The sequence below is a fragment of the Natrix helvetica genome, assembly GCF_964273705.1.
Source record: "Natrix helvetica genome assembly, chromosome: 4".
Lineage (NCBI taxonomy): Eukaryota > Metazoa > Chordata > Lepidosauria > Squamata > Natricidae > Natrix > Natrix helvetica.
This window is the reverse complement of record NC_138550.1, coordinates 138067480-138083370: the sequence shown is the minus strand read 5'-3', so window position 1 is coordinate 138083370 and position 15891 is coordinate 138067480. Positions and strand designations below refer to the sequence as shown.

The following is a 15891-nucleotide window of genomic DNA, read 5'->3' as shown; positions in this document are numbered from 1 at the left end:
TGACTTCTCTTCTTGACAAAACAGTTCAGCCTCAACCTTCCAGAACAGTTGGAAACATGCTGCAGTAATAAACAGATCCAATACCAAAAAAACCTCATGTGACCCCCAAAGCAAAAAGAATCCAAATGGAATGAAAAATAATAAAGTTAACAAATGAAGAAAAATAACCAAATATAAACCAAAATAAACTTGTATTAATATTTTCAGTCTGGCAATAAAGATGTTCCTTATGTGCCAATATCTTTTTTTTTTAATGATACACATTATGCTATATAGGTTAATGGCCTTATGAGCCTATACTTAAGTATTTATGCAATTTTCTTCTAGTTCTTTCAGAAGATAGTACAACTGCTTCTCTCCAACCTTATGAAGAAGTGCAAACCTCCGTTACAGATCTTTTGGATCAACAGGACACATTGGGAAGATCTTTAAAATGTCACCAGAGTAGAGAGCTACCTAGAATTCCTCCAAATAATGCCATAGAAACAATTCTTACCACAAGAAATCCAGAAAATGACCAGAGTCTGGGAATGGAGGGGCCCTATGAAGTGTTGAAAGATAGTTCCTCCCAAGAGAACATAGTAGAAGACTGCTTGTATGAAACAGTGAAGGAAATTAAGGATCTGGGAGCAGCAGCCAACTCAGAGAAATGCAAACCAAAGACGACTGTGATGGTTAATGGAATTCTAGATCATGTTCTTGAGAAGAAGACAGAATCGGCAGAATATGCATCTGTTGACAGAAATAAAAAAAGCTGCCACAGTGTTAATTCAGAGAGTCCTCTTAGCAGTACGACTCCAGATGTGGAAGCAGAAGCTCCACCTCCTGTACCAATAAAACTTCTTGATGAAAATGAAAATGTACAGGATAAAGGAGCCAAAGAAGAGGAGGAAGTAATGGAAAGGCTTAATGAACCCGAAAAGGTATATGTTATTTTGTGTTACCAATATAAGAAAGTGAAGCTGTAATTTGAAATACTTGAAGTATGTATGTATATATACTATGGCAAACGCTGTTGCTCATTAATAAATATAAACGTATAGTTAATTTTTTTTCTTTGTATCTTAATGCAAAATCTTAAGATCAGAACTATCAGTATTTGTGTGATCTATATATATAATCTGTGAATGTTTACATGTGCATTGACAAATGAAAGATAATATTCAAGTGGCTAGAGGAAGGCATGGAATCGTATGCAGTTGGTGATAGTTTTAAGAGTACTGAAACTCGCTGCTTCCTAAAATTTTAGAGACATTTGCATGAATGTTTTTTTCCAGCATCTACCCAGGAGACACATGCTTGCCAACTGATCATTAATTAGTCTAATTAGTCTGTCCCTTGTTTTGAAATATTTCAGATAATCTGCATTGGGAGCAGAAGGTATTCAAAGTGTTACTGTTGTCCAACATCTACCCAGCCAATAAAACACAAAATGTAGGAGAGAAGAGAATCCTGGGGTGGAATCTAAAACTGAATTTTGCTAATGTGATATGTTTTTTTTTGCTCTCCTCTCCTCTGCAATATCTCAAAAACCTTCAACATTTGTTCCCAAAAGACAGAATGACTCATGCCCTACTGTTTTCATTAATGCTCATGAAAACTTGCAATTGGATTTCTCCCCTGGCCTCCAGATTTCTGATCTAATTTTAGATTTAAGTGTATCCACAGTTTTAATTTGTAATAAAAAACAAATAACTTTCTCTAATTCTTGCTTCAAAGGTCCAACTGCTTATGACAGCATGAATGTCTATTAAGTAGATTACAGATCAAAATGTGTCAAGTATTTCAGTTTTCAGAAATGCAATCTGTCACATTTTAAATAACATTAAAAAAAACTAATTTGAATAACTCCTTAAAGAGAAGCAACAAATGAGAAAGTTAATTATCCCTAAAATGCTATCCAGGATAGTGGCTAACCAATGATAAACAAATTAGTTTTTTCCTGAGCCAGATCTTTGAATTGTACAATTATAATGCTGAGGAGGAGGATGAAGAAGAATATGATGATGGGGTGCTTGCTGGAACAAAACTTAAAGAAGTTCACTAGTACTATCCAAGGGATAGGAAAATGCTCATGTCTTATTCCTTTGTTTTCTTCCATACCTCACACTTAACAAAATTATCATAGAAGTAAAACTAGGTAAAACTTTTAGCCTTTTTTTCCAGATCAGTTGGCCAAAATTCATGGCTGGATGTGGGGATGAAAAGGAAGGAGTTAAGCACACAAACACAGAGACAGTAGGTTTACTTAGTATTATATTTAAAGTATTCCAATTTTCTTAACCACAAAAAGTTAAAAGTTAAAAAAAATAGAACTAGTATAAATGTCTTTGTTCTAGTTCCATGAATGCTCATCAATTTTTGTTCATCCAAACTAGAAAAATATTTTTGGAGTTATTATTATTCCAAATATTCAAAAAATTATTAATAGAAAATACAAAAATAGAAAATAACAGGAAAACATTGGAGGAAAAAGAAAAGGAAAAAGTGTATGGCAAAAGGGAAAAAAGAAAGAAAAAGCACTGACTTCCAACTCCTTTTGGTGCAGTAGAATAAGATAACAGCATCAGACCTCAACTTTTTACTTTTATATAATACAAACTATAGTGCTATCTATAACAACAGACTTATCTAATTGGCAAAACCCAAAATCGAAGTTTCAGGTTTTTTCACTTCAAGCACAAAGTCCAAAAGCAGTTTCCAAGTAGAAGCAAAGCTAATTTTGTTTTTGTTTTTTCTTTAAATCAGAGCAGTGAATTTGGCCATCTCAGCATCTCAGCATCAACTTTTTAGCCATTTATACATTGTAGGAATCAAAGTATCCTGCCATTTTTGTACATAAATTAATCTTGCTGCCATCAACATCTATAGCAGGGGTGTCCAAACTTGGGAACTTTAAGCATGGCTGGCTGGGGAATTCTGGGAGTTGAAGTCCACAAGTCTTAAAGTTCCCAAGTTTGGACACCCCTGATCTATAGCATCAAAGTTCCATTCCCCCCCCCCACAAATCATCTTCCATAGAGTTATTAACTGTTAATATTTCCTTAGCTATTCCAGATACCATGCTTGACTTGATTAGTTATTTATATTACTGACTATTTGTTGTTAGGGAACAGAAAAAAGCTATTCTCGATTTCATTGGAGGGCTCCACATTTATAGCCTTCTACTTATTCCTTCTCTCCATTCTTTATTCAGTTGAATCTCCTCTTTTATCCTGTACCTACTTGATTTGCTGAAGAATTTCTGATGAAGGCTTTGTTTGAAAGCCTTTTGAAAATCTAGATGATTATCTATCAATCTGAAAAAAATAGCAAGAGACTTCTCTTTCAGAATTTTTTTTCTTTTCAACAAATCTTGATAATTTTATCTTTAATAATAGTTTGTTAATAAGTTTCAAGGGGTTAACTTAACTTGCCCTGATGCATTTTTAAAAAATCACTGTGACATTGCATGCTTTCTAGTCCCCTGGGAAAGAAGCCAATCTTAGAGACATTTTTATTAGCGTATTTTTCGGAGTATAAGATGCATCTTTTTCCTAAAAAAGAGAATGAAAATCTGGGTGTGTCTTATACACTGAATACAGCATTTTTTTCCCTCCTGAAACCCTGCCCCTTTCACCAAAATGGCCATGCCTAGCCTTTAGGAGGCTTTTAGAGTGCTCCTGGGGGCTGGGGAGGGCAGAAATGAGCGAAAAACTGGCTGTTTTTGCTCAATTTTGCCCCCCCCCCATCCCCCAGGAGCACTCTATAAGCCTCCTAAAGGCTATTCGTGCCCTTTTTGGGGGGGAAACGGGCCCGTTTTTGAAAAAACTGGCCTTTTTTGGGAGGTCTGCAGAATGCAAAAACTTTTTTTAAAATTTGCCTCTTCAAAATCTTGGCGTGTCTTATACACCGGTGCATTTTATACTCTGAAAAATATGGTACCTTTTTTTTTAAGATCAGAGAAGTTTATTTCAATAAGATGTAGACCTTAATTTCTCAGACTCTCACTTGAAAAACCTTAACCCAAAACCCTTACAGTATATTCTTTACAGGGAAGATTTTTTTAAAAAAAAAATCAGCTTCTTTGCTAACAGTTTGGTATCTTTTACACCCAAAAGTAAGTCACAAAATAGCCATTTTTCTGTTTCTGATAAAAGCATTCACTGATCTTAATGTTGATATTAATGTCTTCCTTCTTCCATTCCTTCCTAGTATCTTCCCCTCTTCCTTGAATGGAAGGATTTCTATGGTTTGGAAAAAGCAATCAATTTTCCAGTCTTGCATCTTCTTCCTTAGGAAGGAGCTGTAGCTCAGTGGTTGATATAGCATATCCTTTGCATATTCTCTGAATGGGGATGGTTGGAACAAATTCAGGACAACTTGTAGAATTGCTGCAAGTAACTGAAAAGAAAACGTTGACCAAGATATATGGTATACCAGTAGTCTGATAGCATAAAAAAGATTGAGTGAGAGGATGGTTCTGCATATCTTGAAGGAGGCATGGTATGCCTCTTCTTCGGGAAGCCACTGCTGGACCCAACAGAAAATTTTGTCCCATGATCAACCATCCCACTCTAGGAAAGATGGTTGAGGTGCTAGGGGCCCAAAGGGGGGGACCACTAAAATATAAAGACAAAGAAATTACCATTCTTTAGCAAATTCCGAAAAAAATAAGAGATAAGAGGAGGAAATATTCCTCCTTATCAAAGAAATTATATAATAAAGGAGTTTGGTTTAGATGGTTATTGCCAGAAGGAATGTTGATCTTCTGGGAGGGAAACAGAATTAGAATTAACAGAGTTGAGGAGGCAGAGGCCTTCATTAAAAAACATAGTGCCCTCCTAGAAGATGAAAATATAAGAGGTAGTGAAAAAGGTGACAATACACAAGATATGAAGGAGGGAGGGTCTACGGCTCCGCCTGAAGACGGGGGAGGAAGTAAAAGACTCAGGTCACAAAAATAAATGTATTTGAAATATCATTGTAATTGTTGATATATTAGAAAGTGGCAAAAGAGATGATTGAACACATAGTTGATACAATGTATAACAAGACGCTGTTTCTGCTTATCTTTTATTTTTTATTTTCTGTAAAAGTTGTGAGATTTGGAGAGATTTCTACCTCTAGCACGATGGAGCTGCCAAAATATTTGTATATCCACTTACCCTTTCCCATAAATGTTTAAAAATCAATAAAATTCTTTTTTTTTTAAAAGAGAAGAAATTTTTGTCCCATCATCAACCATCCAGCTCTAGGAAAGATGGTTGAGAAGATGGTCAGATTGCAGCTTCAAATGACCCTGGAAGAAGTAGATTATCTGGACCTTTTCAGTTAGGATTCAGGTTGGGGATAGAATAGAGATAGTGTTGATTGAACATCTCAATGCTTCTGACAAAGCTAGTATAGCTGTAGTGCAACTGCTCTGGTTCTTTTTGCTTTCCTGCCATTTTCTTTCATTATGTACTTCTGCATTGACTGCAGGGAGTAGGAGTGGGATACATGGTGATTGTCCATACCATTATAACTTATTTTCTCATTGGGTAGTTTCAGTGAGTGGTGACAGGGTGGCAAGGTTAAACCTGAACCCTGTATGATGCCACAGGTCTGCTTAAGAGCTACATGGAGATGCTGAGGGATGTCATCTATCAAGAAGTGATCAAGTGTCATCAATATGCTGATGCTACTCAATTTTATATCTTGATCCTGGCATGACCAAGGGATGCTGTAGATGTCTTGTCCCAGTCCCTGAAGCTATTGGGCCCTGGATGAAAGGGAACAGGCTTAAACTTAACCCTAATACGACCAAGTAGTTCTGTGTCCCTTGGATTTTCTATCCTTGGTTCTGAATGGGGTGCAATTATGCACATTGGTGCACAATTTGAATTGAAGCTTTTACTTGTACATTAGGTGGCAGCTGTGGCCAGGGATACTTTTGCCCAGATTTATTTGGTATGCTGGTTCTGCTCTTTCTTTGTGTGATAATTTTTCACAATCAGTCCCACCCTAGTCACCTCATGTGTAGACTATTGTATTGCATGCTACATGAGGATGTCACTGAAGATTAATCAAAAGCAGCTGGTCCACATTCTGGCAATGCAGAGAGTTATGGGAACCCCTTGGTGTGCCCATGTACAATCTCTGCTGCATGAGTAGCAATGGTTCCAAGTGCAGTTCAAGCTGCAAGTTGTGACATATAATGTAAAGCTCTTGGCAAAGGACCTATTTGCTATTTGGAGGACTTTCTTTCTTCTATTACTTCTGCTTGTCCAGTAAGGTCTGGCTGAGTCACCATGCTCCAAGTCCTTCTTTAAAATTATGGCATCTAATGAGATCCAGTTAACTTAATTCCTTGGTCACAGCACTTGCCTGGAATAGTATTCCCGAAGAGGGTCACGTTGGCCCAACCCTGCTGTTCTTTAAACAAGCCTGGAAGATCTGGCTTACTTCCTCTGATTGATGGGGTGCTTTCTCTGAGAATATTACTAATGTACTAGAAGTATGAATCTTGAGATTATTGTTTTCCTTTTGCCTTTATTGTGCTGGATGTATTTTTAACTTGAATGACATCCCAGAGTCCTTATGAGTTGACTAGCCTTATAAATCTGATTTATAAATCTGATTCTGTTAAGACAAAGAAGCATTTCAAAACTGAAGCAAAAAACATTTGGTTAAGGTCAAAGGTGTATCAATTTTGTCATTATGTAAGCATTCATTGTTACGATTTTCCCCCGTCCCTCCAAAAATCTGACAAACTGAAGGCGTGCCTGCCTCTTGTTTCTTTGCAGCTCCAACCAGATTTGGCCCATTTAAAACTTGATCTTTATTTTGACAGCTTCTCCTCCCACTCCAAATTAACCATTCAATTCTGTTGCATGTTCAAAGGTTATCCTGCTGAGAGACAGCCAGTCAAATGGGTGTCCTGAGCCAATTCCAAATAGCTACATTCCAAATATTGGCAATGTGTTGGTTGAATCTGATATTTTTGTATTCATAACAACAAAACTCACTGTGGATTAAATTAAAAAATCCTGGATTTATTTGTATTTTTATTGTATTGTTTGGGATTCCTTTATTTATTTATTTGTTTGTTTATTTGTTTATTCATCCATCCATCCATCTTCCTTCCTTCCTTTCTCTCCTTCTATGTAGGAAACAGCTGCTTTCTTAATTCTAGTTTACCTCAGAATATAAAGTTCAAATTGTTTCAGGTTGTGATCATCTTATTTCCTGGACTTCTAATGCACCTTATATTATCCAAATATTATACTGCTTGCTAGGTTTCATTTTATTTTCTGTTTTATCTCTAATTGTTTTTCGTATTGTTTTACAGCTTTATATTGTCATTTGGGTTCCATGAAAAAAGGATAGAAATAAAATTACCAAAAATCACAGCAAAACAAATTGTTGTAAACAATTAATTATTATGTTCTCAGTTGGGCTAAGTGAATAATAGAACAAAATTTGGTATTTTGTGTCCAAAGCACCACTAAAATAATATTGATTATAGAATTCAAAAAAAATGCATAGGAAGTTCCTACATCAGTCAGAAACTTTGTTTCAAATGCTTAAATAAAGACTTATGCTAATCGCATTTCAGTGAAAGTTCAAACATTTAATAAAATCCAGTATAAGAGATATCAGTGCCCTTATTTTTGCCACATGTAAAAATTCTGTTTCAGTCTGCTTACCTTCAAAAGTGGGCTATTGATTTTAGCTAATGAAAAATGGGCAGTTGTATCATGAAAGGGGAAAGCATGTATTCATTTATTCTTTTATTTTTGTTTTGAGGAAGGTGTTAGCTTTTAAAGACATCTTTTATCTTTTTCAGAGACTTAGTTCCTTGATTTATAAATCTCGAGAAGATGACCCATCTCTTACAGAAGATGAGGTGAGTCTGTCTTGTAGGAAATTGTATTTAGAAAATGTTACCTGAATAAAGCAGCAGTAAGCGTTCTTTTATTAAGAAGACCTGGAAATGATGGTTCAAATGCAAACTGGATTAAGTGATTATTTTTGCCAAATGCTTTTTATATCAGTTTCAGCCTTACATAGTAGAACTATTTTGGGTCACTGACTATTATTTGAGACTCCCTTCTGGGCTATTTAAGAAGTGCCAACATTAATATGGATGTAAGCCCATATAAATATCTGAAGGCTGCACACATTAAATTGTAGTTGATCACTGCCTTCTGACTCTGTCCCTTCATATCGCATGACGAAAACTGTCAGGGCTGGGAAGAACGTTTAAAATGGAGTATATAATATGATAAAAGGATTTGTATCGAAACTAGAAAACATCCTAATTGCAGGAAATGAAAATTCTTTAATTTTGTAACATATAGACAAATTTAACCATACTTTCAGTTGGGAAAGTGTGACCATCCTAGACCAAGCCAAGTCCAAAAACACCAGGGAATTTCTAGAAGAGTGGCACATGGACATTAACAACATCTATGCAAAAGTGACTATAACCCAGCCAAAAGAAAAAAAGGGGGGGGGAGACCCAGGCATCTCTCCACCAACGATCAGCACCCAGATCAGCATAGATTAACCCCAAGGTTAACATCAGACTAACAATCAAGTAAACAATATCCCAATCAAGAAACTGTCAATGAATATCTAACACCACCCCACCAGCACTGACAAACAAACCACTAGAACAGGGGTGTCAACTGGTGGCCAGCGGGGCAGATGCATCATGCACAGGCCACACCCACCCAGCTCTTCAAAGGCAAAAAAGTTGCAACACGTCACGTGGTGTCACGCAACACAATCGAGTTTTACACCCATGTATTAGAATATAAACTGACAACAAACTGCACTCCTTACGAGCACTGATGATGTTACCTAATTTGGGTAATGAAACGTCTGCAAGAAAACAAGCAAGCTCAGAGAGCACCAAGGGCCCCTCATTTCGATCCTGACCTAAAAATATTCTCCTTTATTGATTTCTTAGGACTATTTAAGTTTAATGTAGAATGGAGCATATATGCTTCAGTCAATCAAGTTCTTCAAATTAATAAATACGTTTTCCAAATTGTCAACCAAAACATTGTACATTGAACTCCATTCTGTGAACATTTTATGAAGCCTATGGAGAACAGTTATATTTCTCTAAGTCCTGTTCATACATCTTGCTGTCAGCCTAACAGAGATATATCAAGAACAAGCCTTCTGAGCATAACTCCCTTCCCTTTTTTTCATATACCACAATGGAACATTTTTGTAATTACAAATGAGCTGTAAAAACATGATCTTTCCAGGGATGCAACATAAACGGATATCATGTTCATTTTCATTTTAATAGGTCATGTTTTGTTAGATCAAATACCTTATATTGAAATAGACCACTTGTGTCACTATATTATTCCCTGAATATGAAAATAATATCATTGCAAAAATATTTGTCATGTTTCAATGCAATTACTGTATTTCTTTCCTTCATAGATTTCAGCAATGTATTCTTCTATAAATAAAACCGGACAACCCTCTAAAGACTTGGAATCTACATATACCTGTATTCCTGAACTTGTACCTCAGAAGTCTCCATCTATTTGCAGTGGCCTCTATGCCAGTGTGAAGGACTTGGAAACAAATCCAAACCTTACTGATTTGCCTCAATCAACAATACTTCTAAATGGGGACTTGGAACCAGACTATGAAGCCATTCAGACTCTAAGTCGAGAGGAGGAAAGAAATGTTTTGATGTCTAGCAGTCTTCAAACCATCCTCCCACAAGAGAATGACTATGAGAGTATTGGTGATTTGCAGCAAAATAAAGATGTCACCAAGCTTTAACTGATTCAAAAACAAGACTTTGGAACATGCTGTTCAGCATGTCTTTCAAGATGGGTTGACTCCATGACTTTTCACTTTCAAACTCAACACACAGTTGGAAATATAAAATGGCCAAAAAGTATTTTGCTTGAAATGATGTCAGGTAACTTGAAACCTTAGCCTGGGATGTTTGATCAATGATTCCTACTTCATATTCATCAAACTATCATTCAGATATGAACTTACCCTAACAAGCAGGAAACAGGCAAATGCTCCATTTGAAGAACCAAGATCACATGGATGAAAAAAACACACAAAAAGAACAGAATTGCTGCTGTTTCATCAATGTGTACAGTGATTTTTCTACTCCCCTAGGTGATGTTATCACATTATATAGATAACATCAGAATCAAAAATGAGGATTCTGGAAAGGCTTCAATAGAAGAGACATGTTGAAGCAAGAATGACATGTTTGGAGCACATACTCATATCTTAATATATAAAAAAATGGTACTGTTAAATAAGGGCCTTTTTAAAAGATCTTTACTTTCAGTTACTTCAACCATTTTATTAAAATGGGTTCCCAAATTACACATTCATTTAGGTTATTTTCAAACATAGGCACAGCTTGCCATAAAGAGTAGATAAATTTAGTGGGCTAATTTGTCTTAATTCATTGTTTTCAACCATGGCAACTATAAGATGTGTGGATTTCAACTCCCAGTATTTTCCACTCAGCAATAGGAAATTCTGGGAGTTGAAGTCCACACAGCTTAAAATTGTTAAGATTGAGAAATGCTTCCCTAATATATTTATGGTAATGCAGCCATGGGATGTTGTGAATGAATGTGCTGGCCTATTCTCAGGTTCATGCTTCAGCTTTGATCTTGCTCTAAAGTAACACAAGAGCAATGAGTGAAACACAGGCATTTGTGGGAATTAGGAAAGACTGCCTTTGTGAGGAACTACACAGATGCGGTTGAGGAAGTCATATACAACTTGTTTGCTTCATGGGTTGTTTACAGACTGGCTATATAATTCCTTACTATTTTTACAGTTTTTCAATTTTATAATACCCGTTTTCTTTCAATATTATGCTTGGATTGATTTACATTTACTGGTGGTAGGATCAGGATATTTTAAAATATATTTAATACATACACAATTTCTGCTTTTCAAACACTAGCAATCACTTTTATTTTTATTCTTAATGTATTTTGCAACCTGCCCAAACAAGCTGCAACATTTTGCAGAGGTTATAATTCTCTCAGAAACAAAAATGCATCTTTAAGAAGTATCTTTTTATATAAAATTGTAAATAAAAGGTAAGACACGTAATAGACTCTGGAGTTATTTAATGAAGCGTTCAAGATATTTGAGTCTAAAAAAGACTGTGAAGAAAATTGTTTAAAGTAAAAATTAATACAAATAAAGGAAAATAACATTATTCTTAGTAACCTACAATTTTAGATATTCTCAGAATCACTCTTGACAATATTCATGTTCACTTGTTCAATTTTGATTTGCAGCCAACTCAAGATAGCTACTGCCACTGAATCGTTTCTTTTATAGCTAGGCAAGATTTCAGGAAGTTTTGAACCAGCAACCATAGAAACACAAAACAACAGATCTTTCTTGCAGAGATTGTAAATTCCACAGTATTACCAAAAAAGTGATACTGTGCTTGGTTTTTACAAAGATTAGTGCCAATACTTAGCATGTGAATTTCCTCTAATCCATTTTACCAAAATAGCATGTGTGAAATTGTACCTTGTCTTCTTTATATTTCCACTTCCTTTGTTTTGAGGTTTATTCAGTTTATTTACATAAAAATATCTTGCAACATTGAAAGATAAGAACATTTATTACAGTTTAGGATTTTGAATCAGATTGTCACTTTATTCAACTTTCGTTAGGAACCACAAGATGTTTAATCTGTTGCTTAAAAGCAATAAATATGGCTGACCTCTGGAAATGGATCCACACAATTTCCAAAGGATGTGACATTTAAAGATTTCCTGCATAGATACTGTAGAACTAAATATCACTTTATGTAAAAGAGAACTGCATGTCTCCAACATTCAGAGATATATCCTGTATGGAGCTTTATTGGGAATAATGCAGCTTTTTGAAAGAAAAAAAATGCATATTAATTTTCTGAATCTGTTGTAGCAGATGTGTCTCTTTTTGTTAAATACCACTATTTAACATAAAAATGGATATATAAGCCTACGATATTAAAGTAGTTGTATAAATATTAATTCCCATTAGAAAGTTTAATGGGAATGGATTATCATTATCAGAATAATCAGCCATATAAACTGAGGGCCTAGTGACTATGGAAGCGTGGTCTTTAATTTATTAGATTAGTTTTAAACTGAATTAAGTCTTCATCTTACAGCTGTCACACAGACATAATTCCATGGTCTTTTTTTGTGGTTGTTCCATATTTGTTGGAATTGGCCAGTTTGCCTCAAGGACTGAGTGGCAAATGCATGTACATATATATGGGGATACCACATTTTTGATGGTGTAATACAAAGTGAAAATTTCTGCACTGGTGAAAATAATGCTCATAAATCGGTTGATATGGGGGGCGCAAGGGAGAGGACTGCTCATATATTTAGCATTTAGGAAATTTGCTTCCCAAAGCTTTTCATAGAAGTTCTGCATATAATGTATGTCCTAAGATGTTGGCTTACATTTCAATATGCGGTTTCACATGAACATTTCATTGCTGCTGGGTTAAAAAAAATGCTTGGGTGGGTGGGCTACATTTGAAATAACCATCTCCTACTAAGCTTTCAGGATACATGTATACTAATACAAATGGATAATTCTGTGGATAAACTCTGGATCCCATCAATCTTCCTCCTGTGAGGAATTATTTTCACCAAAGCCATCTGTATGAGGAACATCTTATTTTAAAATATATAGCGGAAAGTATTTGTGAACTCATCTTCCAGAATAGATACAGTCTCCTACGGTGCAATATGGCGCTAGGCATCTTATTCCTTTCAGCATAAAAGACTGTGCCTTTACAAATTTACCTTCCATGAAAAGTCTGGACAAATGCTTCTGACAATAGCAAGCGTGGTGCAGTCTCTTAAAACTGTATGGTGCTGTACACAATTCTTACAAATATTTCATTGTATGTGTTTCTGATAGCTTGTTTGTACTGGGTTTTTTGTTTTTTAAAGGGAGAGCTTTTTTCTACTAAATTATCTATGTTGCTTAGTTTGGGATGCTTTATTTCAAGCAATGCTTTAGTGCACTACAAAGAGCACCACAGGCATGCTTAGGAAGTGTTAAAAATGGGTGAGTTTTTCAAAAGCACAGAGCATTACCCATGAAAAGAGGAGAGAGGAGGTATTCCTGGTAGGATCTAAGAAGGTATTTGTAAGCATCTAATGGCAGTAGTAAGAAGCAAAGGAAGTCAATAGTATTGCAAATATACATTTGCTGGCCTTGTGTTATATATGTGATGTGTGTTCTACCTGTATCTTTTGTTTTTTATATATATACACATTTGTTTTTCTTAACAAAAGAAAAAACATTTGATTTGATGTTTTGTACTTCTGCCTTGTACCTGGTTTCTGTCAATCTATTTCTGCAAAAGGATATTAAAGCCGAAAGGTAATGGATGTCAGTATATTGTACGGAGGTTCTTGACCAAGTAACTTTTCTTTTAATCTCAGCAGTTTTCTCACAGGAACTACAGAAGATACCACTACACCATTGCAAACAGGCAGCTCTTTTGTGAGAGTGCTCACAATATTGTCAAAACTCACCAGCCTCAAAACGTTAGGAAAAACCTTGCCTTGGTACTTCTGAAGTCTAATTTGTTTTTGAAATCTAGCAGTGCATGCATTTGAGAAAAGAGTGGAGTGCTTCATCTAAGAGTAAGAAAAAGGTTTCTGCATTTGTTCGCCCAGTTGTAGTTTCCCATCATTGCGTATACAAAAATGAATGCAGATACAAGAGACTCTCTGTTGTTTTCTAACAACTGTGAAATATTTGATTGCCTCCTGTTTGTACCATTATCGAAGACAGTTCCTCTAGTAACAGTAATTATACAGCCCTTTCATGCTTAGAAAAAAAATACCTCTCTGAATATCAGGTGCAAGGACAAGGCTTGCTCTTTAAATGCCCTTTATCTAATTGGCCACTACTGGCAACAGATAGTCCTTGGTCAATCCACAAAGACTGTCAATAAGTTCAAAGAGAGGGACAGCTTACTGTACTAGAATTGTCTTAGAGACAAAACTTACAATTTACTGTAATAGAAGAGACTAAAAGATGCATTCTGGGAAATTAAGAAAATTACTATTTTTCATGCATCAGAGGCATGACAAATCAAGAGAAAAGATAACAGAGTGATTTGTGTGAAATTATACTTTGGAATCAGAATTCTTGACAAGATACTACCTTGAATCTTGAAACTGCTTATACCAACTTATTCCCTATATATTTGTTGATTAAATTTTTGAAATGATCTTCTACTATTTATTTTTATAACATATGGTTCCTGGTCGTTCCAAAAAGTGTGTCTCTAAGTTTAGTTGTCACAGTTTTGAATGCTATAAAATTTTATCTTTGCTTTACACTTTTATCCTATTGATGCCCAAATGCTCATAATAATTCATGTCGTATTCAATATACTGAAAGTAAAAACCAGTAGAAAAGTGTGAAAGATGGTCCGATTTTGAAAATGTCAAAGCACTCCTGTTTCTAAACTCTGATAATAAGTGTTGTGGTTCCTTGAAATTGATTGTATTGACAGATGCGTTTGCCTTTTAATTTGATGATGCGAGCTTTTCCTCCAAATGTCATGCTAATATTCTCTTCTATTACATTCCAATTGCTTCTTCTAAACAGAACTGCCAGAATTGGAAAACACCAATCTGATGAATAATCTTCTGCCATTACAACACAATATTTGCAAAATTTGTAAAATTTAGTCTGCCAATGACCTTTGTTTTTAAAAAAATATCTGGAACAAGCCATCATCAAGACACACAAAATACATTCATCCCTTTTGCAAGCAGGCAGATTTCCATATATAGTCGCATGTTACTTTATATAGTATTTCACATATACCTAGCAGCTGCCTTATACTCTTAATTAAAGAAGTTGGGACTTGAATGATATGCATTTAAAAGGTAGACTAATATTTCTCAAGTTTATACTGAATGACTAAAGATGGCTAAACGTGTTATACAAAATAGATTTTTTTAGGAATAGATCAAATATTTTATGATTGATTTCACAAAACAGTAACATTTGTCCAAAGTAAGAACTCACATGATATCTTTAAAAAATGATCAAGCCAAGAATTTGCTATATCCCTAAGACTTCTGTGATTGGAAAAAAAAACCCAATAAATACAGCTTCTCCCACTGCTATTTTTCAATGACAACACAGTTGTGTCTGCGAATCTTCTCATTTATTGTTAGTTGTTAAAGATTCAGAGGCCACATTCCATTCTATATTAACTAAGCCAACCATTTTAATAAGAGCATTTGGCCATAAGAATGTTTGTATGCAACACAAACATATTTAATGAAGGGCATGCCAATACCTTTTCTGCAAGAGAGATGAAAAAGTAACTTTTACACCAATTTGGAGGTTATCTTAAAAAAAAACTTCACTCCTAGGAATAGCTTAAGAAGCAAACGCTGAGATTCCAACAAGTCTAGATGAACTAAGGATTTGATTTATTGGTGATCTCTCCTCATCCCCCCCCCCCAGTCCCACCACCTGCTGCTAAGTAGTAACCAAATCTATTCCTCTCCAGCTTTTTCTAGATCACTCAGCCAAGGTCAGCGAAGTATTGCCAGGTATATTTCAGCATGCTTACTAACCTTGAAAAAAATGAGTTTCCATTCAAAGCAAAATGATTAGCGTCACTAAGTGACAAAAGGAAATTTTAAAAAAGAAGCTGAGAATTTCTGGTGAAGAATTAGGAAAGGAACATCCCTTTTTCAATCTTGATTGGCAGTGTTTGCCTCTCAGACAACTTGGCTTTGGGGACATACAACAAGTGGTTTATATTAAAAGGGATTGGGGAGGAATCCCATTCCTTATTTGTTAGGAAGCCCAAATTTTGGTTCATATAGAGTGAATTAATAT

The 15891-nt window shown here is 35.3% G+C and overlaps 1 protein-coding gene across 3 annotated transcripts in view; it reads left to right on the top strand.

The window, feature by feature from the left end:
- PAG1 (phosphoprotein membrane anchor with glycosphingolipid microdomains 1) overlaps positions 1–13563 on the top strand; it is a 98134-nt gene extending 84571 nt beyond the window's left edge. For all 3 annotated transcript variants that reach the window (XM_081950827.1, XM_081950828.1, XM_081950829.1), the window contains exons 6-8: positions 328–923; positions 7811–7870; positions 9430–13563. In XM_081950827.1, coding sequence (XP_081806953.1) covers positions 328–923; positions 7811–7870; positions 9430–9780 — 1007 coding nt within the window. In that variant the 3' untranslated portion in view covers positions 9781–13563. The remainder of the gene's footprint in view (positions 1–327; positions 924–7810; positions 7871–9429) is intronic.
- The last annotated feature ends 2328 nt before the right edge of the window (positions 13564–15891 follow it).